The sequence below is a fragment of the Bacillus rossius genome, assembly GCF_032445375.1.
Source record: "Bacillus rossius redtenbacheri isolate Brsri chromosome 4 unlocalized genomic scaffold, Brsri_v3 Brsri_v3_scf4_2, whole genome shotgun sequence".
Taxonomy (NCBI): Eukaryota; Metazoa; Arthropoda; class Insecta; order Phasmatodea; family Bacillidae; genus Bacillus; species Bacillus rossius.
The window spans coordinates 2,620,501-2,644,255 of record NW_026962011.1 but is presented as its reverse complement, the minus strand read 5'-3'; the positions used below and the strand labels follow the sequence as shown (position 1 = coordinate 2,644,255).

Sequence of the window (23,755 nt, the reverse complement as noted above, 5' to 3'; positions counted from 1 at the left end):
ACGTCTTTACTATCTGTTCTTGTCTCATCGGAAGTAGAATTAGTGGAGCCACGGAGGTTGAGTAGTAAAGAGATCCTGCGTAGTAACGATCACGTGGATAGTACATCAAAATGAAGTTAATAAATCGCCCTTCAGGGGTGGTGCAACAGTCTTTTTTTTTAACAACACCGATAATGCTAATTGTATAGCAAAGCAACCGCTATAGGTATTATTAGTGAAAGACAGCGATGCTGTCGATAATATTTCCACAAGGCTATTTTAATATAATGAACAAGATTAAACATAAAACGACATGGGAGTAGATCCCGGAGGGCCAGCCCCCTCCCCCCCCCCTTCTAAGAATTTAAGAAGACCCTCACTGAGGGGGTTCGCCTAACGCCTCGCACATTTTCTGCTTGAGGGAAGACTTTCATATAAGAATCATTGTTTTTTGTTTATTTTTACACCCAATAACTTCTCTTGCTGCGGAGTTCGACGTAAAGGTTTATTTTCGTCAGCCACTGGCAAATAAAATCCTGCGCTGTTTCCGTAATTTCTGGGCCCGGAGAGATCGATTCCGCATCGGGGGACGCTATCCGCCGACGACGGCTGCGGGAAGTGAAAGAACGTGCAGCGGAGGGGCGTAACGCAGCCTGCCGACCCGGCAGCTTCATTTCCTGCGTCGCGGGCTTCCGCCGCGGGCAGCCCAGCCTCCCTCGCGCCCGGGATAAATGACTCGGCAACCGGACCAGCAGGGGAAGGGGGGGGGGAGTTTTCTCATTTCGACCGGCAGCGTCGGTTTCACTCCCTCCGCTGATTGGTCCTGGAACAAGACCAGCGGGAGTGGCTCAGCAACTGTGAAGGGGGGGGGGGGGAGAAGTTGGGGGTTGCTTGTTGACTGACGCGGTAATGAGAAGGCGGGTGGGAAGCCGGAATAGGGTCCCACACATTTCCCCCATTCCAGCCTTTTTTTTTTATAGTTTTTATCGTCGCCCATCCATCAGCTGCTGACGATGGTCACTGTCGCACATTGCCCATGCCACGGCCGACGATGAACACTGTCGCACATTGCCCATGCCACGGCCGACGATGAACACTGTCGCACATTGCCCATGCCACGGCCGACGATGAACACTGTCGCACATTGCCCATGCCACGGCCGACGATGGACACTGTCGCACATTGCCCATGCCACGACCGACGGTGGTCACTGTCGCACATTGCCCATGCCACGACCGACGATGGTCACTGTCGCATATTGCCCATGCCACTGTGGTATTTTACAACTTCAGCTTCCCTTCGGTATCACAAACGCATCTTGGAAATCTCCGGCCTGGTGTTTATTGTTCACAAGCTCGCTTCGAAATATATAGAATTGTTATGGGTTTTGTTATGGGATCATCTAAAATCAGACATGAATGTTTACTTTAACTAAGAGGTTTATTCCTCCTTACTTTTCTTAAGAGGCCGTGTCACAAATTTGCGCTCCTATCTATATCAATGTTATTTTAAAAGGCAGTTTTTCTCAAAGTCTATAAGAGGTAGGGGCCGGAAATTTTGCCTACTGAAAGTATACAATACATTTAACATAACCGCTTTTTTCAAATTTAGTTATCATATCATATATTATTTCTGTGATGAAAATAATATTATCAATATTTTGATTTGTCCAGATACATTGAAATTTTGCTTATATTTATAATTATTTAGCAAAAACTGAAAACGCCATTGAAATGTATTGCACATTACCTTCCGATCAGTGTCTTCATGATCATGATGGGTTTATAAACCTGGGTGTAATCAAGTCTTTAACAATTACATGACAACATTTATACTTAATAATTTGGAGATATGCCTTTTCTATCCTCAGCCCCTGAGCTTTTACTATCTGGTCTGGCGACGGACCTGACACTCTTCAACCACCCCAGGGGTCTCCGATTGCACATCTTATCAAAAAAAAAAAAAAAAGCTGTTCGTTCATTTGTTTTTGTGTTCGAGCGAAGGTTTACTTCTCCATAAGTGCCACAGACTTCACACATTTATGCCAAGGGAATATTCCGCTGATGTGACGCTATACGAATGTATTATTCGCGACCATACAACTTTTTTGTTTGTCATCGGGAAAATGACGCAACAGTTTGATTTTTTGTGGTGATATAAAATAAATTTTCTTGCTAGGGAATGTTCATTTTGAATTGAGCATTTTTAAATGTCAGCGTAGAATATGCTTATCTGCCCATTTTGTTTCTTTCCATAATAATGAGTAAAGTTAACATTGTCATAGACATTTTATTATATTCGTTTGCCGTCCAAGTACAAATGTCACACTATATCGCACGTAATTCTATTTTTTACTAATTTGTTAGTTGTCATTTTATTTAAGTTATAAATAACAGTAATAAAAATTATTACTTAATAGTCCAGAATAGAGATTGAGTTATTATTCATTTAATAGGAGTTTAAAATATGGTACTACATACATATTTATATTATCTTGTTGTCTTCTTTGTAACTTTACTGGAAGAATGGCATTTGGTATGTATGTTAACTCACAATGAAAATACTTCAGAAGTACTCAATTAACAGTGAACAACCTAGGGCCTATACTAATTTCATTATGTTCATGAAATATAATTGATATTACTAATAATGAACTGTATGTGTTTTGCGTAGAGATATCGTACGAACTGTATGTGGTCCAGACCAACATTAGCTAAGACTCTGTAAATAAGTAATTTCAGTTAATGTGTAGAGAATATTAAAAGTTAGAAATAATGATATATATATAAAACAATGCAGAGTAATCAGCATAAAAATAGAAGTTGTTTTTACGTAGCGCCTACTGGAATGTATATTTTGTGTTGAATTATGTGGTATGATTAGTATTCTCTTATTGTAAGATGTGTTTTGTTAAAATCTTATAAAACATCACTTACTGTTGAAGGATTTTCATTTTTTTTGTGATGATCTTACTTAAACAAGTTTTAATTATATTACACATGTATATTTTAAAAGCATTTTAATGTATACTTATAGAATTGTAATAGGCTTTATACGGACTCTCACGATGCATGTGAGCATCTATAATTAATAGAGACCGGAAAAATTCGCGGATTCATTCGGCGATAGGCTAGAAGTCAAATACATATACCTTTTAGATGATTTTGCTATTGGCTTACTGTTCATCTGGACGAATCTCAACCAATTATAAAACACCAACCAAAGAAGGATCGAATCACAGACAAACAAGCTGAGACGACTAACAAGTCAGCAGCAAATGAACTGCCGTTATTTGCCCGAGTGTACAGGGGAATGTGCAGTCTATCCTGAAGGCCGTCGAAACCGCGAATTTTTCCGGTCCCTAATCTACATCAATATTATGGCCGTTTCACAAGATCAAATATTTATTGAATTCAATCTGTTGCATTCATTGTACATGATTTTCGATATGTACATTGAATTCAATACAAATTGAAGATGTTACTCAACTAAGCTTATTCTTATTAACTTATAAGTATTTTGTTTGTTCAGTACATAAAAGTAAAAAATTCGTTATTATTTAAATAATGAGCATCTTTAAGCAATAACGTTTTCAAAATATTTACATAAACATAATGGAATATATTTTTTAAATACTTTATATCTACGATCACATCAACGGCAGTATTATGTAATCAATGAGGTAATGAAATATCCTGAAAGGATATTTTCTTCTCTGTAAAGTAAATTTGTAATGCAGCCCTCTTAATGTTAGTCTTGTGAGTTATTTCGTCTTCTAATATGCTACAGCAATGTATAAAATTAAGTTTTGTTAGTGTTTTAGTCTTGTGTAATGTGATAAATTCAATATTTTTTTTGTATGTTCGTATTCATAAAGGTAGGCTACATATCGTATTAAGATAAATAGTAATATTTGTAAATTTAAATTCTTTGAAACAACGTCGATAAGAGGTTCACCTACCTCTGTTAAACTGTATGATGGTGCATTGTAAAAAATTAGGTAGTCTGACTTAAGTTAGATTGTATTTAGATTGTGTGTGATGCATATGCAATATCTAAGCATATGCATTTATGTTATTATCCTTTTAAAACGTTACATGATGAATTTCGTATACTTTTTAATGTCAACTAACATTATTTTTCACGGACTATTACATCCAGATAAAGAATAATTACCACATGTTTGAAGATTAATTGTATTCCGATACGTTTAAAGTATTAAAATTTTTAGTTTTAGTTTTAGATACGACTCATACTACATTTGTTAAAGTGAGGTTTCTTGATTCTGAATCCCTGCATCTGCAATTTCCTAGTGAGCCGCCGGTCAGATTGTCATCCTCTCAGATTGTCGAGGAACCAGATACATTTTTCGTCGAGTAAACTCGAGCTGTCAACCTTCCCACTAATCATGTGATAAGGGTATAGTAGCTTTATCACGCGCTGCGGCTACAGTTCCTTCGGTTGAAAAAGCCACTAAATCTCACTGTTAAAAGAGAGAACTTCTAGAGCAGAATATTGGAAATAAACATTTACTGACACGGCCTCTTAAAGTCGGTGACTGTTAGGGGCCTCGCTTACCTGAGCATACGTACGTTGTGCAGAACTTCAGAAAAAAACACTATTTGAAAACTTGCCCAAGATAGCAGGTTGTGTCTGTTTACGAAAAGCGTTTAAGAATTCGTTTGGGGCGCGTGTGCAGTTCTGTTTCGGGATTTAGTTTTTAAACTTCATTTTTAGAAGCGTGAAGAAGACTTGTTTTCTAGCACTCAAGCATTACACCTTTATCTTCATTTATCCGCCTTATAATGTTATGCTGACCGCACGTATCTCATAATTGCCCTGTGCACGACGAGAAGACTGCACGCCAGTTCAGAGCCTTGCACTTAGAGGCGACACCGCGTTGGAAGCACTAGCGAGCGTCGCACTTATCATCGCGCCACGGCTAGACTAGCACTAAAGTGGTTCCAATTGGTTTGGAGACCATGATCTTAGAGATTCCTTTGTCTCAAGCCTCATTGAATAACCGTGCGATCCTATATCAATCAAACAAGACAGTCCAGCGTATTCTTTCTGCAAATACCCCTGCAGTTGTGAGTACCTATAAATTAACCATATTACATATTTATTTGATTTTATTGTTTTCTAGCAATTTATCAGTAGTGTTATAGGAGCCATTGTGATGATGCTCTATACACTTGCTGTTGTACTTAATTGCGATTTCCCTCCGATGTTTGTTGGTAGAAACCGAAGAAAAAAAAAATTGTATTTACCTACAGGCTTAAATTCAAATAATTTTCTTAGTTTTAGGGTGGCTTCCGTAAGGGGAGGAGCTCTAATTTTGTTATAATATTGAGGTTATATTTATGTATACTAAAATAATTATATTGCTGTGTTGATTTTTTTTTTACTAAACATTGTATGGAACTTTCAAAGTTCAGTCTTTGATACCACGAATTTTTAATTATTTCAAGGCGTATCGACGTATTAAATGCAATGTTTATTTGTACAGGAGCCAGGGTTGGGACGTTTAAAACAAAATGTTTAAAACAATATGTTCAAAATTGTTTAAAACAATACACTCTGAATAAAACAAGTTTTAACACAATGTTTAAAACATTCTGTTCTAAACATGTTTTTTATATGTATTAAAAAAAAGTTTTATTTATTACGAAAACGAAAACTGCTTATTGACATTTTCATCGCAAGCATCACTGTCTCATTGTAAGGTTCCAATTGTGATAAATATCCAGACTAGGATGAGAAGTTTTTAAGTGAAACACTTTCCTCACTTAAACATAAAATACCAGCACTGCTTGGGGTCAAACCAGTCATACCTTTTAGGGTGCCAGTTCCACTAAGTTCATCTAACCTAATTAAAATTTGTTTTTGTTATTTAAGTGCACAGAAAACAGTTACATGTTTGGCAGCCTTCTCTGTTCCTAGCCGGTTACTTACAGTACTATGCACAAACCCGAATGTGGAGAAAAGACGTTCAATACCAGCTGACGAAGCTACTGCACTGTGTAACTGATGTGCCAGGTGCAGAGTTGCATGATGAGTTCTTTTCTCCAAAGCCATCCACCATACTAGAGGTTTAATCTCTTTTAGTGTTACAGGACTGAATAAGTATTATCTTTGAAAGATTTGTGCAATGGGAGTGCATGACTTGATGTACGCTTTTGGACATACGCCATTGCTAAGCACAAGTATGTCTGTAGAAGAAAACTACAAAAAACACAAATGACAAAAACACAAATAAAGCAAAAAATTGCTGTTGTCAGGATATAAACACCACACAATACTCCACAACAGGAATTTGGTCACACCTGTGTTTTCGTACCATGTGCGTCTCTGCCTGAGGACGGGAGCAGATCGCAGTTCCCGAAACGTCGCTTGTTTCTGTTTTAGAAAACTGTCATGTTTGTTTCGTCTTTTCGTTTTGTCGTGTTTTTGTCTCATTTTGACTTTTGTGCTGAATTTTTTTGGGTTCAATATTTTTGTGCTGTCATCATTTGTGGGGGGGGGGGGGTCGTTATTTTTTTAAAAACTATTTTATTTGTTTCGTCTTTTCGTTTTGCTGTGTTTTTGTATCGTTTCAACTGTTGTGCTGAATGTTTTGGTTTCAGTATTTTTGTGCTGTCATCATTTGTGGTTTTTTTTTTCGTTCTGTTAGTCCATTTTTCTTTGTTTCGCTGACCATATTCCTGTTGTGGAGTATTGTGTGGCGTTAAATCCTGACAACAGCAATTTTTTGCTTTATTTGTTGTTTTTTTGTCATTTGTGTTTTTTGTAGTTTTCTTCTACAGACATACTTGTGCTTAGCAATGGCGTATGTCCAAAAGCTTACATAAAGTCAGGACTGAATAAGTAATCCTTGAAAGGTGAACTTTTTGCCTTGTACTTAGTAATATCCGGAATGGCTACAGTCAGGGAAAACCGGGAAATGCCAGGGAATTCCATATTCAAAAATGTGTAGCAATATACCTTACACCTGATGGGACTTCTGCTGAAACCATATGTGCAAAACTTATTGTGGTGGTTTTGATTCAAATTAATATTAAAAACAAACAAAAAAGTTTAAACTTAAAAAAACTCTTTAAAACATGACAAACTGTTTAAAACAAAAAAAACAGTTTAAAACAATAAAAAACATGTTTTTTTTATTATTTTTTTTAAAAAACTGTTTTTTTTTTTCCCCAACTCTGACAGGAGCCCTTCCCGATGAGTATTTTCGAAGCCGCCGCCCGTCTTTTCCTGCTTCTGTAACTAGCTCAAAATTTATTCCACAGATTCTTGTACAATGCTGTCGTAAAAAAGACGTACCGAATAATGAGTGACTATGTCGAGATTTCACGCAAATCCAGTCACCTAAGAACTGATTATGGGCCTCAGTTTAATTGTACTTTAGAGTCCATACTTAATTTCATTAAACACGCGAATTATTACAGTCCATATTTATTGGGTACATCTATCCCGAATTGAATTTCCTTTAATATTTTATCCTAATTTTAAATCTTTATCAGTGCACGTAAACGGGAAATAAACTAACGTGTCCACATTGTCAGTAAATTCGTAAAAATTATTAACGTCTTATATCAAAGTGCGATGTTTTAGATTGAGGACTGTCGAAATATTTCTTTGGGCTTTCACTTTACGCGTTACTAATCAAGGGCTCAAACTATGCACAACACTATTAATTGTTAGGTGGCGTTAAGGGTTGTCGCGTGTTGAGGCGCAGGCAGTCCCTTTATGCGGGATTACGGACTTGTTTCAGAACGGCGGGGACGAGCTGTCGTTACGGAGAGGACGATTAGCCGTGTTAATTAACGATGTGCTCGTCAGACACGACGGTCGCTGGAGCGCTCTTGTGTGCTTTTGTTTACCTTTATTGTTAGGACGAATGCATTTAGATCCGGCTGCCAAGCGCTGCAGGTATTTAGAGACGATGCGCTGCCCCCACCACTCCGCGCACTAAAATAGAACATTGCGCTTCAGAAATACTTTCCCCCCCACGGACGGTCGCGCCCCCCTGCATCTGTACGTCGCATCCCCCCCCCCCCCCCTCCGTCGTCGTGAAGTTCCCGGAGCGGGTCGTTCTCTTCACCCGTGGATGTGTTTTCTTCCGGCTGTGCTACTTGTTAACTGCGTCGCGTTAGCACTGGAGAGGAGCCTGTATGCCTGGCACAGTCCAGTTTATGGTGACACATGGGTCAGGGACGATCTGCCGCAACCAAGGGGAAACTATTTAAATATGCAGTTTAAAATTGTAGTTGGTCCCAGGTTGAATATAGTTAGTAATTGCTGTTGGTTTCAGGTTTAATGAACACACACCCATTGTATCTACGTACTTAATAAAACTGTCAAACAGATGGACAATGCACAGCTTAAACCGGTGGGTAAAGAAACATTAAACGTAGTTGAGCAATAAAAAAGGATTTTTTTTATAATTCATTCCCTAAATGGGTTTAATTAGGGGGTGAAAGTTTGGGAAATCTATAGGGCACACGGCTTGTGTGTGTATTTTTGTGTATGTGTGTTTTGTGTGTGTGTTGTTTTGTGTGTGTATGTGTGTTTTGTGTGTGTGTTGTTTTGTGTATGTGTTTTGTGTGTGTGTGTCTATGTAATTATATGTATGTATACGAAAAGAATACTGTTCTATATGTTTGTAATACTTTTTATTGTAGTCAAGAAGACTTTCAAATGTTATTAATTTTGTTTGGGTACGTTGTTTTAATAATTGTTGTTGCTTAAGGAGTTAAGAGGCCACTCCAGTGTTTCAGGGGCACTACGCAACCCGCGTTAACATCATAAGATTCAATGCTATTTTCATTTTGCTTATAACTAATTAACTAATATAGATTTTTAAATGATGCTTGCTTTATATGTAAGACAAAGATGCTATTATCAAAGCCCCTTTCTTCAAAAACGTGCATAAATTATGGTTTTATACTAATCTTTACTAATATGCATAAGTGCATTGTCTAGGTTAGAACCATAATTTATGCACGTTTTTGAAGAAAGGTGCTTTGATAAGAGCATCGTTGTCTTACATATAAAGCAAGCATCATTTCGAAATCTATATTAGTTAATTAGTTATAAGCAAAATGAAAATAGCATTGAATCTTATGAGGTTAACGCGGGTTGCGTAGTGCCCCTGAAACACTGGAGTGGCCTCTTGAGTGATGTAGACTGGGTTGATATTCTGAAGTTGAATCAAAGTTTTCATGTTTGCAGGAGTGCACCACTACATTATTCGTATTTAGGGTGTGTTGTCGTGACGACGTGGACTAACCCCCAGCAGGTCATGGGGAAGTTGTGTCAGTAGGGAGGAGGCGAGGGGTGGGTAAGGGAAGGCTGACCCCGACCCAAGAGACCGGAGAACCTGCGGAAGTGATCGATCCCCCCCCCCTTAACAGCGGTCACTGGCTGACCTTGGTTCGACCCCGGGGCCTCGTGGGAGCTTCTGTCACATGTCGGGACGGCGCTTGCGTCGGGTGAGTTCCAGGTCAGAAGTCAAGCCAAGAGTTGCCTCTCCATATAGTGAAACCGCACTTTCGGAAGTCATGCGATATTTCTTTTTTTCTAACGATGATTTTCTATCCTACCAGCACGTGTCAAAATTAACGTTACCACGTGGCTGATTGCTATTATGTTTGTAGACCAGTGTTTATCAGAATTATGCGATTGCGATTTTAATTACATCATTTACCGGCTTGGTGAACCGAAGTGACCCGAAACGTCAGGTTACGCGAAGTCAAATTTATCATTGGAATATTAAAAAGCAGCAAATTGAACTGTTAAGTGTTATTTCAGCTGTACGGGCCAAAGTTTTTTTTTATTAGGCTAGACTTTTGCCCCGTGCTTTCAAAATATTTCTACAGTTCGAAACAAGTTTTGAGTCGCAAACGTACGCCTTTTTTTTTAAACACTAAGCCACACTTTGCTGTGCTGCTGCCGTATTCCATGTTATGGCTCAGAATGTCATGTAATCGAGCTATGGGCGTTTGCTATCGTCTACGTTCGTGGACACGTGTTAGTGATTATGACATTTGTAGTCGCCATCGTAGAATAGTTACTTTCGTCCAGCACGGCGGTTCCAGAGCGTGGCCTGTTAATAAATACCCAGCTTTAATTAGGTATAAAAACTTCGATAGTTATTATTATTAAGCGTTTGTCACGTCTGGCATTTGAATGAATAACACATGATAGAAATTTTTAGCAAATATTGAAAAATCCAAATTAGCGGGACCTAATGCACTTGAAAAGGTTTTTTTTTAAAAAAAGAACAAAATTGCACTCTGCAACCCGTGCGTTTTTTTATTTGGTGTTGTAAACTGGAAGAGTCAACAACCAACATCCACTCCTTCCCCTCATTTCGTGATTTTGATTTATAATAGAACACAAGTACAGACAAGTTGGAAGTTTATCAGTAAAATTACAGCAGTGGGAAAGTTTAATTTACAAATAAAAATTTCCCAAATATTTACTTATCTTTTTATTTAAATTCGTAAATAGTCTAATCAAATCCTCAAATACTCAATCACACAATCTTTAGTATAGGAAAGATTTGATATTCGAAGAAAAATATTTCTAAAAGATAAATTCATAAATTCAAACACCAGCTACCTCTGACGAGACTTGGTCTGTGTTATTTTATCTTAACAAATCTATCGGTGGAATTTTGTGTATTGGTCACCAGCAACAGTTCTTTCAGAATGATTGTTTAGTCCTTTAGAAAAGATTTATGACTAAGAAAGGCATTGTGTACATCCTAATAATGCAAATATGATTTTTTTTAATTTTAATAATTTAAATATTTATTCCAAACTTGAATTTGCTTTTTTTGATTATATATATATATATATAATTCCAGGCTATTGAGATCCATAATCGGATTCGAAGCACTCTTTTTAAGAATCGAATTCAATTTACGATTTTAAAAAAAAAGTGAATTCTTTTCATTACAGGTTTAAATTTATGTATCAGTCAAATATCGATTTTATCCTGGTTCGTGTCAGTATGGTGGACCATGGGTTGGCCGGCACAGGCCTAGCGGCACGTGCTTAGAGGCGATAAGTGATTTTATCCGCGTGATAATGTCGCTCTTAACGCGCCCTTGTTTCTGTGCCTCAAGTTCGTGACTCATGCCGGTTAACGTGCTGTACAGTCGCCCATGCGAGCCAAACGATTACGCTCGTAAATTGTTTTTGATAAATGTTTTATTAGTTAAATTATTTAATAATAAATGTTCCAAAATATTTACCATTGTTAGAATACAGTTTTTATATGCACTGAAAATGCAGTCTTCGGTCCATTTTAGATAGACGGATAATACTATTTTTTTATGTTATATGAGGTGTCATAACGTGATAAGATTTAATGCATGGCGTTCTTTTTGTGTTGTAAATTCGAACTACGTGACTGTTGGTAGTGTCGTAGATGTCTTGATTTGGTCGGTAATTTTCGTTCCGTGACCCTCCACGTAGAAAAAAAAATTCGAAAATGAGAAGGGGTTGAAAGGAGAGGGGGGGGGGTTAGGTTCGTTACGGCTTGTGTGCCGGACGTGAGCATGTTTCGATCGCGATTCTCTCCACCTCGGCAACGTGTCGAGAAACCCACCTGGGTTGTTTCGCGCGGGGGATCTCTTTTTTCAACGTCAACAGCGACGAACGAAGGGTAGCTGATGAAAGGCGCGACCTCCGGGCCACCAGCTTGAATAATGCATCGCAGCGCGGAGCCCGGCCACGAAGAGCCGGCTATCTGGGGTCATCGGCGTGGCTGCTGTCACGCCACAAGAGACCTGCTTCGCGCCGACCGAGAGCGGGCGAGGTACTGTGGACCTCGCGTTCCCTCCGTCTGCCGTCGTGTGCCACGTGCTTTGTGCGAGTCGCACGATATTGTTTTTGATGTGCGAACAAACATCTTAGCTCTCACTGTACGGAATTCGGTAGGAGTTGTTTCATGAAAAACGGAAGTTGATGAACGTTATGTGTTGCAAAGATGGCGGACCCACGTGTAGGAACTTTCGTAAACATTAGCGGACATAACCAAACGTATCTGTGTGCCAAATGAAACTAAATGATAGTGAAACTACTCCGGAATATATTTGGTAAACTAAAATAGTCGTAGTAAAAAGTATTCTCAATTTTTAAAATACCCAAGAAACCTGACTTTACGGTGATTATAACACATAACAGGGTTCCTACGATCTGGAATGTCAGGAATAGTCAGGGAAAGTCAGGGAAAAATAAAGGTGTCAGGGAAAGTCAGTGAGATAGCTTTAAAGTCAGGGAAAGTCAGAGAGATAGCTATAAAGTCAGTGAAATGTAGTGGAAAGTAATATTTCGAAAAATAACTCTGAAAGAAATATATCCAATCAAAAAACATCATAGGTCTGGCTATTAGCTATGTACATACATCATCTCTAGTTGCAATAAATTCTGTTCCGCTCACTGTATCTTTTGAAGGTTACTGCAGTCTTCTGCATGCAGTGGTGAATGAAGATGTGAAAGTAGTAAAGAAGTTCACTAACTCGGCTTGTATGTCTTAAGTTTTGAGAAATATTAAGTATTACGCTGTATTTACCATTAATAGTGTTTTGCCAACACACTTACTAGTTTGTTTCAAAATACAGTGGAACCCCTGAATTATACTATTCAAGGGGAAAACTGAAAAAGGTGTAATTCGGAGGAAAGTGTACCTAATTGAGGGGAAAGTAAAATTTTAATAAAAACTACTTGATAGATATAATTATTCTTCAAGTCAACACTTGATGTAATAAAGGTTTACAACAATAACTATAGTCCATCCACGGTAACCTCCTACTTTTCTGAAGCCCTGCTTTTCACCGGATCTACTTTAATGTCACTATGTATCCTTCCGCCGTATGTAAACAAAAACATTGCCATGTGACAAATGTCAAATGGTTTGTTTACAATCACCAGCTGTCAAAACAATGTGTGTGTGTGTGTGTATGTATGTATATATATATATATGTGTGTATATATATATGTATATATATATGTATATATATATATATGTATATATATATATGTATATATGTATATATATATATATATGTGTGTGTATATATATGTATATATATATATATGTATATATATATATGTATATATAAGTAATTTGAATATGATCTAAGTATACATGTATATGTTCATAACATTTATGATACCCAATGGTAAAAATATTAAAAAATAAGTTTGTTAGCTAAAGAAATAACATATAATTTAAAGAAAATTTTTAGGAGAACATAAATTTACAACATTTATGTAAGCAATAAATATCATCCTTTAGTACAGTTCAACACAGTTTTCTGCATCTGAAAAAAAAAGTATTGTAAATTATACATATGGCTGTCCATCTAAGCAATCTGGAAAAGACTAAGGATTGAAGGTTTAATAAAATTAACAAATTCAGATGAAAACATTTAAAAATGAATTTTCTTCTTTTATTTAATAAACCCCTACCATTTTGCCGGTTAAGGCCACAAATAAAAATATGGTTATATACATTTTCCTGAGTATACTTATTAGACAAAATCATAATTTTATGAACAGTAAAATTGTGGTAAAGAATTGACAGTAATTTCTATACCACTTATATGCATTATTTATTTGTGGCCCTGGATGGGGACTGGCTTTTTGTTTTCCAAGTAAGTTCACTGAAAAATGAAGACACACAACAAAATAAAATGTTTCACATACACCTATACGAATCCAGAAATGAAATTTATTATAAATTTATCATAATATGTGTAATATAAAGTTAATACATAAAGTTCCAGTAATCAACATACTTAATGGGAATGCACAAAAGAAAAAAAAATTTTTCAAACCCCAATACTTACAGTTGCCCAGGTGTTTATTACATACAGACCTCAATAAGAACACCCGGGTAAATCATCAAGAGGAACTGCCAGTACTTCACTGTCTCCATCTACTTGCTGTGTCGTAACCTCAAATTCTTCGCTGTCACTGTCTTCACTTGAACTATCCTTGCCGAGGTGGATGATGAGTGGAGGAATGGTGCCGCTGTCTATGTGGACTTCTCTCTCCCAGTCTGCTTGAATTAGCTTCTCCACGTGATCCACACACCTCGCCCATCTAAAAAAATTAATGTATACAGTAAAACCTCTATATAAATGACCTGTTTATAGCAAAAACCACTCTATAACAAAATATGTTTGTTTCTGTCAAAACGGCATAGTAAACAATGCATGGCATGCTCTTTATTACATACAATTTTGAACTCACTCCACAAGAAACTATTTTTAAACACAACAAAACTTATTTAATGTGTTTTCCTCAACTATTAAAGCTATTATTTAATACTTGAAGTAACATGTTTTGTTTTATGTTATCTGGAAAAAAAAAATTTATAGTGGTTTATTCAAGATATAATAAAGCTGTAAATATTTTCTATGTTATCAATAAAGGCTTAGAATGCATATGATAAAATATTTATTTCATAAGTTTTGTGTTTGTTTTTGGTTAAAATTTGTCCCAGACAAAAACAGTGAGATATAGCGAAAATTTAATTTTTTGAATAGTTTTGATGATTTACTGTATATGTATTTCACTATAATAACATAACTTTTGAAAATACTAATGTGCAAGAACTACATGTGTAAATACCTATTCAAGTTCGCTAGATGAAAATATTCAAAATTCTCTACGTTGAAATTTTATCTGAATATTGAAATCTGCCTACAGCACTGAACCCACCATAACTTTAAAGTCATTGACACAAGATTAAGCATAACAGAAAGTAATATCACAATTACTAATAAATACAAAACTATTTATGGAAATGAAACAATTGCAAATGGACTGCAATTACAAAAAAAAAACCTTGCTAATAAGTCACCACTGTTAGATCTAGAAACTACACAGATATGTATGAATCACATGGGAATAAAATTACAAACACAAACACGAACACAAACACATACATGCAACACATTTTCAAAACGACAACTACACAAATTCAAACCACTTATTTTTACCAATTGTTTTAAAACTGTATTACTGGTATATGAATATACACAAAATGATAATCACACTATACACACACTAGCACACAAAGTTATCAAAAGGAATGGTAGGACCAGGCTGCTAGGCAACAATACTTACGTATTATGTAAAAATGTATGGTAAGGGTTTTGCTGAAGCTTGAGGAATGTTCTACAGGAAAATAAAACAATTTCTACTTCAAAAGGAATACCCCATTGGTCATGCAACATGAAAATACCTCTCTGGTGTGGAAGCATCAAGAGCCTCTTTCCAGATGGCTGCAACTGCATCATTGTCAAATCTCTTGGCCCGCCCCACGTTACTATTGTAATGGTGTTTACATTGAGCCCAAACTAGTTCGATTGCATTATAGTGGCAGTGATAGAGTGGTAGTCGTAGAATTTCGTGGCCATAGTTACGAGCCAACTCGTCTACCTCATATCTGAAAAGTGTGTTAGAACAAGGCGTATAAGTAATTTTTTGCAACTATCTCACTTTTAAAGAAATGCTGTAAAAAAAACGAAATAATATACCGTATTCGGGGCTTGTTTTGTTTAGCTATTCTCAGCAGCTCCACTTTCAACAAATTATTTTCATGTTTTATCTCATTCTTCTCCAGCCACGCGATCAGTGCATCCTTGGTCCAGTTCGTTGTAGGTGTTTTCTCAACCTACGTTATGCCAACATTTAACTAAATACTCAAGTAGCTGATAAGAATTCATGACAGTAGAACCCTGTTACAATTTTACTGCTTATAAAGTTTTCCTGCCTATAATGTATTATTTTTCAAGTCCAATATTTTCCCTATAAGGACAATGTATTTAATTCCTGGATATAATGTTTCACAAATTATGCGTTTCGTGCTTGTAATGTTCACTTCATAAAATTTTAGAAGACGAAAAAAATTAAAAGCCTTTGTCTATACTGTCTATGTATATGTGTATGTTAGCAGTTAACTGCCTGTTGACACCCTTGGAAAACAAATAAATTCATAAATTTTTAGCCATTCTGTGTGTTTTCAAATGTATTCACTTAAATCACATGTTCAAGTGGCAAAAGAACTGGACTTAAGCATTTCCACTGTAAACACTGTCGTGAATTATGACAATTATACAGAAATGAGACAATTTTACAGCAATGAGACAATATGTAAGTAAAGACAAAGCAGATAGAAGCTGGAAGCACCATGATGTTAAAGAAAAATTGTTTTTGGCTTGCTACAAGCAAATTGGAGCATCAAATATATCTTTATGCAGCTTGTTGAGTCCATTGGCAATAAATCCACACTAAAAAGTACTAAATTGAATTTCCTGCTTATGTTTTTTTTTCTTGTAGCCCCTTAAAAACAAATTATAACAGGGTTCTACTGTACTTATGCAAAGCAAACATGTGTTTTGGCATATTGTCGTAATGAATTTCTAAATTTAACAAAGCATGTTAGTTTAGTGACTAGAAATTTTTTTGAAAATATTATTTTAATTTATTAAGTAGGGCAACAGAGCATTCATAAAGTGGGTCCTTTTACCAAACAAGTAATTATGTCATTTTCAAATGCTATTTGCAATAAAAAAAATTTATTTGGTATTTCAAACCCTCTACTAAATTAGTTTGCACTACGATGTAATTCAATTACATTATATATATATATATGTGTATATATATCTGTGTGTATGTGTGTGTAATCAATTTCAGCTCAAACATTATAGTTTATAAAAATGTAGTGTAGGCATACTATTAAGATAACAATTATTGCTGGCAAAATGTATTAGTCTCGAATATTCGTACTTATACACAATAATAAACACATGTAAATTTTTCACATTACAATTTGAGCAATAAAAAGACACTGCTTTACCATTGCACATACCTGGGTGCTGTGATATGAAGCATTGTCCATTATGATGACACTGGGTTCCTCAAGATGCACCAACATGTCTTCAAACCACATCAAGAAAGTTTCCCCATTCATCTCGCCATGGTAGTCTGCAGTCTTCTGACCTGAAACAAAAAGTAATCCTGCTCCTGGCACAAAGCCAGTGCGCCCTCCAGCATTAACAACTAAACCTTTTACCATCTCCAACAGTACGTCTCTTCGCAGATTGTAGACTCTTGTCCTGCCATGACTTTGATACAGTTCCTGAAAAATATATGAAATGGAAATGAAATACTTTGTATTGGACCACAGAACAAATTTTCAAATAAATTAATGCCTTGCCTCTCTGGAAAATCCATGTTTCATCAACAAATATGAAATTGGCACCTCTTTCTTTTTCTTCTTTATACTTTCTCAAGAAATCTATTCGCTGCAATACTATGTTTTCATTCTCTATCAAAGCTTTTCGTCCATCAACAGTTGTCCATGAAAATCCCATCTTCTTTAACAATTTATGAAGACTTGATCTTCCACCATAATAATCTATTTGTCTTTCCCTGATTTCTTTCAAAATGGTGTCGACTGTAACATTCAAACCTGTAAATTTATTGCATACATTAACAATACATGAAATAACAGAGGTACACAAAACTAAGCGAAACCACAACCCCGTAGAAGATAATTTAAGTGCACAATTTACATTTATTAAATAGTTTTAATAAACTTACATTTCAAAAATACTTTTAAATTAATTTAAATTTTGTAGTTTGCTTAGAGGAATTCTACATTGCAGTATTTTAGTCTGCAATGATATGACGATTATATTGCGCGTTTGTATTGAAGTTGTGTAAAATATTAGTATTTCAGCATTCAATTTAGCAATCAATAAGTTACAAGCTCTACACTGTGTTATAGGTAAATGTTTTGTATCGTGTATCCCATGTGATCCCTAGATCTTTATGCATGAACCTGTACATCCTATTGATCGTGTGGTGCATGTTTTTTTCATTTATTCAGATCAAAGATCCTGAACATAATCAAATATTGTGGTATAGCAAGAATAATTATCATAAGTTTAATAAAACATATATATTTTCATTATTATTCAACTTTAAATCATAACTCATTACTATATCACAGGTTTTTAGTTTTGGTTTTGTACAGGATTTTTAAACGTAATAAATTAGAAAAGCAAGCATCATCAATCACAGGATCAATATTTGCAGGATCATGCGATCAGGATCAATGTATCGAATCGGATACGCGATACTAAACTTTTACTGTTTTATAACCTTCTGTTACTTCATACACTAACACACAGTTTGTCTGGCTAAGTTGTGTTTTCATATGATACTTCATTACAATTAAGTAGGCCTATTGTTTATAAAATAACAATACCCCTATATTTTCTAAAGGGTTAGGCGGGACATGACACTATTTTGCAATAGAATATATATTGTACTGGACCCTGCCACACAGTACAATTTAGCCAATTAAGTATCCCAATTTTTTTTTAATAACCATGCTTGCTTAAACCACAACTCACTAATTTGTAACCAATTACTGCTAAAGCGCACAACTGGATATTATTGATACTGGAAATAGTCATTATTTAACCTTCTGATACATCATAAAATTTGAGGTTATTTAATATGTATACTGTGTATAACGATATAAACATTACTTGTAGTTTTAGAATGTAACAATTTTCTTTCTATCTTTAACATAACCTTAAAAGGACGTGTACCTATTTCATATGTTGCACAATATTCTATATATCAATACCATATCAATAAAGAAACCTAACAAACCACCCAAAAATGTTAAGTATTTTTAAAGGACAGATTATATCGGGAAAAAATCTGAACCGGTCAATCTGCATATGGATATATGAAATGAATACAATTAAGTGATATTGAAACTACTCTTCAGTATCAAATTTTTACCTTCAGCGTACATCCTGTAAATTGCATTCCTGATTGCATTTACTGTGAAATCGTCGACTGTGTCAAGTGACTTTCCTTCCTGTGGCCTTTTTTTCCTCTTTTTTCCTGGTGTTGAAACTTCTTCAATGTCTTTCTTGTAGTACCTAACCAAAAAAAAAACATTTGTCATAACACTTTTCCGGGGACCCGTTCACAATACGCAGTTAGGCAGTGTTCCAAATATGGCATTTTGTCACAAATATTTGCTTTGTGGTCACTAAATGGAAACATGATAGACTTTGTCCACGAAATTAATGAAGTGTTTTTTTATTTATTTTGTGATCTCCCAAACAGATGAAAAACTAATTAAATGCAAATTATAAAATCACTCCCTTATGTTATAGTTAAACCTATCATAAAGTTTATAAACATCGTTATAAACAAACGTGTATCACACCCATAAAAATACTTGAAAGTGCCTATATTGTTATTGTTAGGACCTGAGTAGGCCTAATATGATTTTAGGTTAACTTTTCAACAGAGACGCCACATGGCGGTGTTGTCTCACACCAAAAATTATAAATTGGAAATAAAACACAAAAAACCTCGTGAGTTAAAACACAGGCCGACAATACTTAGGACACAGTCAATATTTTTTTTACGTGCATGAAAACGAAAAAAGCCTACTTACTTGAGAACAGTTGACTTTGCGATGTTGAGAAGAAACGCGGTCGTCTGCGTAACGTCACATTTCTTCAAGTCGCCTTTCCTGATTAAAACATATAAGTTCTGAGCGACGTTAATGATGTCCATCTGACGCTGCGAAGAAGTAGCTTTCCCCATCCCGGAACCAATTACCATTACAGCAATCACAAGAACCACACAAAATATCAAAACGATAACAAATTCCATCATTACAATAGTAGATAATAAATAATATAACAAAGTTAAAATACACAATATTAACACAAAATCCTGAAACACAAACTGTACGTTATTTCACGGTCAGTAATATATTAAAACACACTGCAATATGGCGTAACTGCAGACAAACGGCTGAAAGAGAAAACAAACAAGTGACTATTAACATTATTAATGCGCGACCACGGTTTCGGCACGTAATATTTTTTTACCGTTAACATAACGTTTTTATTTCACCAGAGATTTAAAAAAATGTTCAAACTTAACAAATACCCAAACAAATTCTTAAATACACGCGGAAAGTCAAAAAATATATATTTTGGCTATGGAACTATTTCGTTCTAATCATTGCCAACACACCACTTCTCTCACTGTTTCATTTACACACATGCGAGATCATTAATATTAATAATATTGTACATAGATAGTTACTTTTTTTGTAAAATTTTATTTAACATCATTATACGGTAATTTAGTGTTAATGCATGTTTAATATGCATATGATGGAAAGTATTTTTGTAAACAAACCAAACATGCTGCATCCTGGTGTGTTTTTTCAAAGGTTCGTTTAAAAAAGTAGGAGGTTACCGTGGATGGACTATATATTATTTTTGTTTGCAATTAACTTTAGTATTTATTGGCAATCCTAAAACTTAAGTAAAAATATGTTATAGGCCTAACATTAACAACTTGATATTTTTTAATTTTTTTTTTTTTTCCATTGTCCACATTGTTCTGCAGCATTTTCGATGGACGTTCGATTATGAACAATAATTGTGTTTAATGTAGACACAAGAAATTCTCAATGCATTGGCTAAGTCCACACGCGATTCAACGTGGTTGTCAAACTACCTCAAAATATTCCATTTTTGCTTAACTGTTACAGCGTTTCTTTCACAACCACTCGCCATTGCCCAAATATCGCGAAAATTAATCATTAACGTGAATAAATTATCTATAGAACGTGTCAATAAAGCACGAAAAATTACGTCAAGGTAAACAAAAACAAAGCCCAAAATCACTGGTACCAAACCAACACAGCGCTGCGCAGTATGTGTTGCCAACGTTTGCCAAGGAGTGAGATACTGTATTTCCTACTTGGAGGTGTTCCTTTCACTACATGGAACGATCACCCATGAAAAAACACTATATTTCAAGGATTTATATATTTTACGGTGATATAGTAGCCTATTTTAAATAACGCGAACCTAACTTCCTGAAAAATAAAAATAGAAAGAACTTTTATTTATGTAACTGACCGAACCTAACTTAATCTTTCACTTCGGTAAACTTCGTAACTGTTCGGGTTGTGGCTGTGGCTCTCTTGCCTGTGAAAAGAAGGCTACCTGTTTGTTGCATGTGGAGTAGTAAGATTTTGTGTGTAACCATCCACCTACTTTGTTTTGTTCCAGGTTGATTATGTAAAGACTGTTACAGTTCATTATGTCTGACAAAAAAACTGTATTTAATCAGCTGTGGCTGAACCCAGCTCTGTTTCCAGATTTTCCAGCATGGGTGTGTCCTGTAGATGGGCATAATACTCAAGCATTTTGTAGTATGTGTAAAAAGACTTTGAACTTGAGCAATATGGGAAAGCAAGCATTAGTTTCTCATGGGAAAGGACCAACCCATTTGAAAATGGTGGGAGGTGCGACAAGTCAGACCCATTTGTCTTTTTTCATAAATACGCCAGGTAATATTGCAAGTTGTTCTGGATCAACAGCGATTTCAGACGTTAACCTAGACAAGGGACAGAGTAGTGATTCTTCTTGCTCAAATAGTGTCTTCGCGTCACAATGCACTCAGCGCTTCAGATAAACACGGTCACTAGTCTACAGAATGTAGTGCCTCAAAGAAATCTCAACAATTATGTTTTAAAAGAAGATGTAATGAAAGCAGAGATTATTTGGAGTCTACAGGTTGTGTGCAAGAAAATGTATTTTAATTCTTGCAGTAACATAAGTACTGTATTTAAAATGATGTTTCCCGATAGTGCAGTTGCCAATGCATTTACTTTAGGAGATAAAGTTGCGTATGTTCTTCTTCATGGGCTAGCACCGTACTTCCAGCAGAATATGCTAGATCGCCTGAAGTTGTGCGACAGTTTTGTATTATGTTTTGATGAAGCATTGAACAAAGTAATTCAGCGATGACAAATGGACATAGTAATCAGGTTTTGGATGAAGAAAAGCAAATGGTTATTACCAGATACTTTAATAGTGTGTCTCTTGATAGAAGCATAGCTGAACATAGGCTTAGGCATTTTTTGGATGGAATTGCTCCTCTGTCACCTTCCAAAATAATACAGGTGTCTATGGATGGCCCCAACGTCAATTTGAAATTGTTCAAATGTCTCCAAGAACACATCAGATCCACCACAAGCAATGAAACTTTCACATTACTGAATCTGGGAACGTGTAGTTTGCATGTGGTTCATGGTGCTTTGAAAACTGGCATTGAATATGTTGGATGGGACATAAGTACCTTGTTGCTACACTTATATTTTCTTTTCCATGATTCTCCAGCTCGGCGAGCATTATTTACAGAGCTGACAGAATGCACAATATTTCCTTTGAAGTTCTGTAATGTAGGTTGGCTAGACAATGCCAAGTGCCTTAAAAGATCGTTAGAGATATGGGATCATGTTGCAAAATTTGTTAATGTAGCCAAGCTTCCGAAGACAAAAGTTGCAAAAACCTTGATTTAAGCCGCTCGTGATCCATTTGTAAAGTGTAAATTGGCATTCTGCAAGACAATTGCAGATGAGTGTGAGCCCTTTCTTAAGATCAAAACCCATGAGTCCATTTATTTTTGAAGCAATGGAGAAACTTCTGAGAGAAATTATGAACAGCTGTGTAAAGCCTGACGTGATAAAGTGTACTAGTACAAATCTGCTCTCTTTTGATGTAAAAAATCAGACAATTTGATCCTAAGCAATAAAGTTGATGTTGGATTTGCAGCAAAACGCTTTCTTGCAGAAGTATCAACCTCTGTAACGGAAAGAGAAAAGTTTGAGTTTATGCATGAATGTCGTGGTATGTTGACAGCCATGACTGCCAAACTTCAAGAAAGATGTCCTTTGAAGTACAAAGCAGTTAGAGGATTGTCTTCTCTAGATCCCTCGATTATTTAACACTCATCTTCGCTTGGTCAGAAAAGGTTTTCTTTTCTTTTAGAAGAGCTACTTGCTTCAAACAAAATAGATGATGAAGTTGCAGAAAAGGCTAAAAAAGAATACTGTAACTTGTGTGATGTGAAGAAAACTGTACTTAGGGAAAGGTTTCAAGAACACTGCGAAACTAATGAGGAGGCAAGACTCTATAACTTCTATGGAAACTTCAAGAGAGGAAGTGAAGTGTACAAAAACCTGTGGGAAGTAATTAAGATATGTCTTGTACTCCCCCATGGTAATGCAACTGTGGAAGGGGTTTTTTCAATTAATAAGTCACTATTGGTTGAAAACATGCTAGAAAAGACAGTGATAGCACAATGCCATATTCAAGATGAAGTGCAACAGGAAGGAGGGATTGAGAATGTGAAAATAGATAAAATGATGTTAGATTATGTGAAAAGTGCTCGAAAACGATATCAAGATTATTTGGAACTAAGAAAACAGTAAACAAGTAAGTAAACAACAAGAAAGGGAGAAAAGAGATTGTTAGAAAAACAAGTGAAAGAGTTAGTAGAAGTAAGAAAAAAATGTATGAGGGAAATAGAAGAGAAAAAGGAAGCAATGGAAAAGGAATTAAAATAACTTGAAAAATAAAAGAGCTTTGCTGTAACTACTATTTCAATTTTTTTGAATTTATTTGTTACATGTTAACATGTAATTGAATTACGTATTTATTGAACCACAGTGTTTTGAATTTTTTTAATATCCATGTCAAAATGGAAGTTTTAGTAAAGTTTGTGTCTGCTTTCTGATATGTATGTTTAAGGTTTGGTACGGTTAGCTGAAGGGGAGGAGGGGGCCAATATAATTAGGGCACAGTTAAAAAATAAATATTTTTTGTAAAACTGAATTTTTT

General features: G+C 35.7%; 2 protein-coding genes across 3 annotated transcripts in view; one reads left to right on the top strand and one right to left on the bottom strand.

Moving 5' to 3' along the window:
- The window catches only part of LOC134542121 (protein yippee-like 2), a 401,716-nt gene that overhangs the window by 306,077 nt on the left and 71,884 nt on the right, over window positions 1-23,755 (top strand). The gene's annotated exons all lie outside the window — the stretch shown is intronic.
- Window positions 13,277-20,153, bottom strand: LOC134542112 (uncharacterized). The gene is made up of 5 exons (XM_063386066.1): window positions 19,498-20,153; window positions 18,828-18,970; window positions 17,080-17,478; window positions 16,876-17,006; window positions 13,277-14,099 (listed from the first exon to the last, which is right to left on the bottom strand). The coding sequence occupies exons 1-5, from the start codon at window positions 19,719-19,721 to the stop codon at window positions 13,986-13,988; spliced, it is 1,011 nt and encodes a 336-aa protein (XP_063242136.1). The 5' UTR covers window positions 19,722-20,153; the 3' UTR covers window positions 13,277-13,985.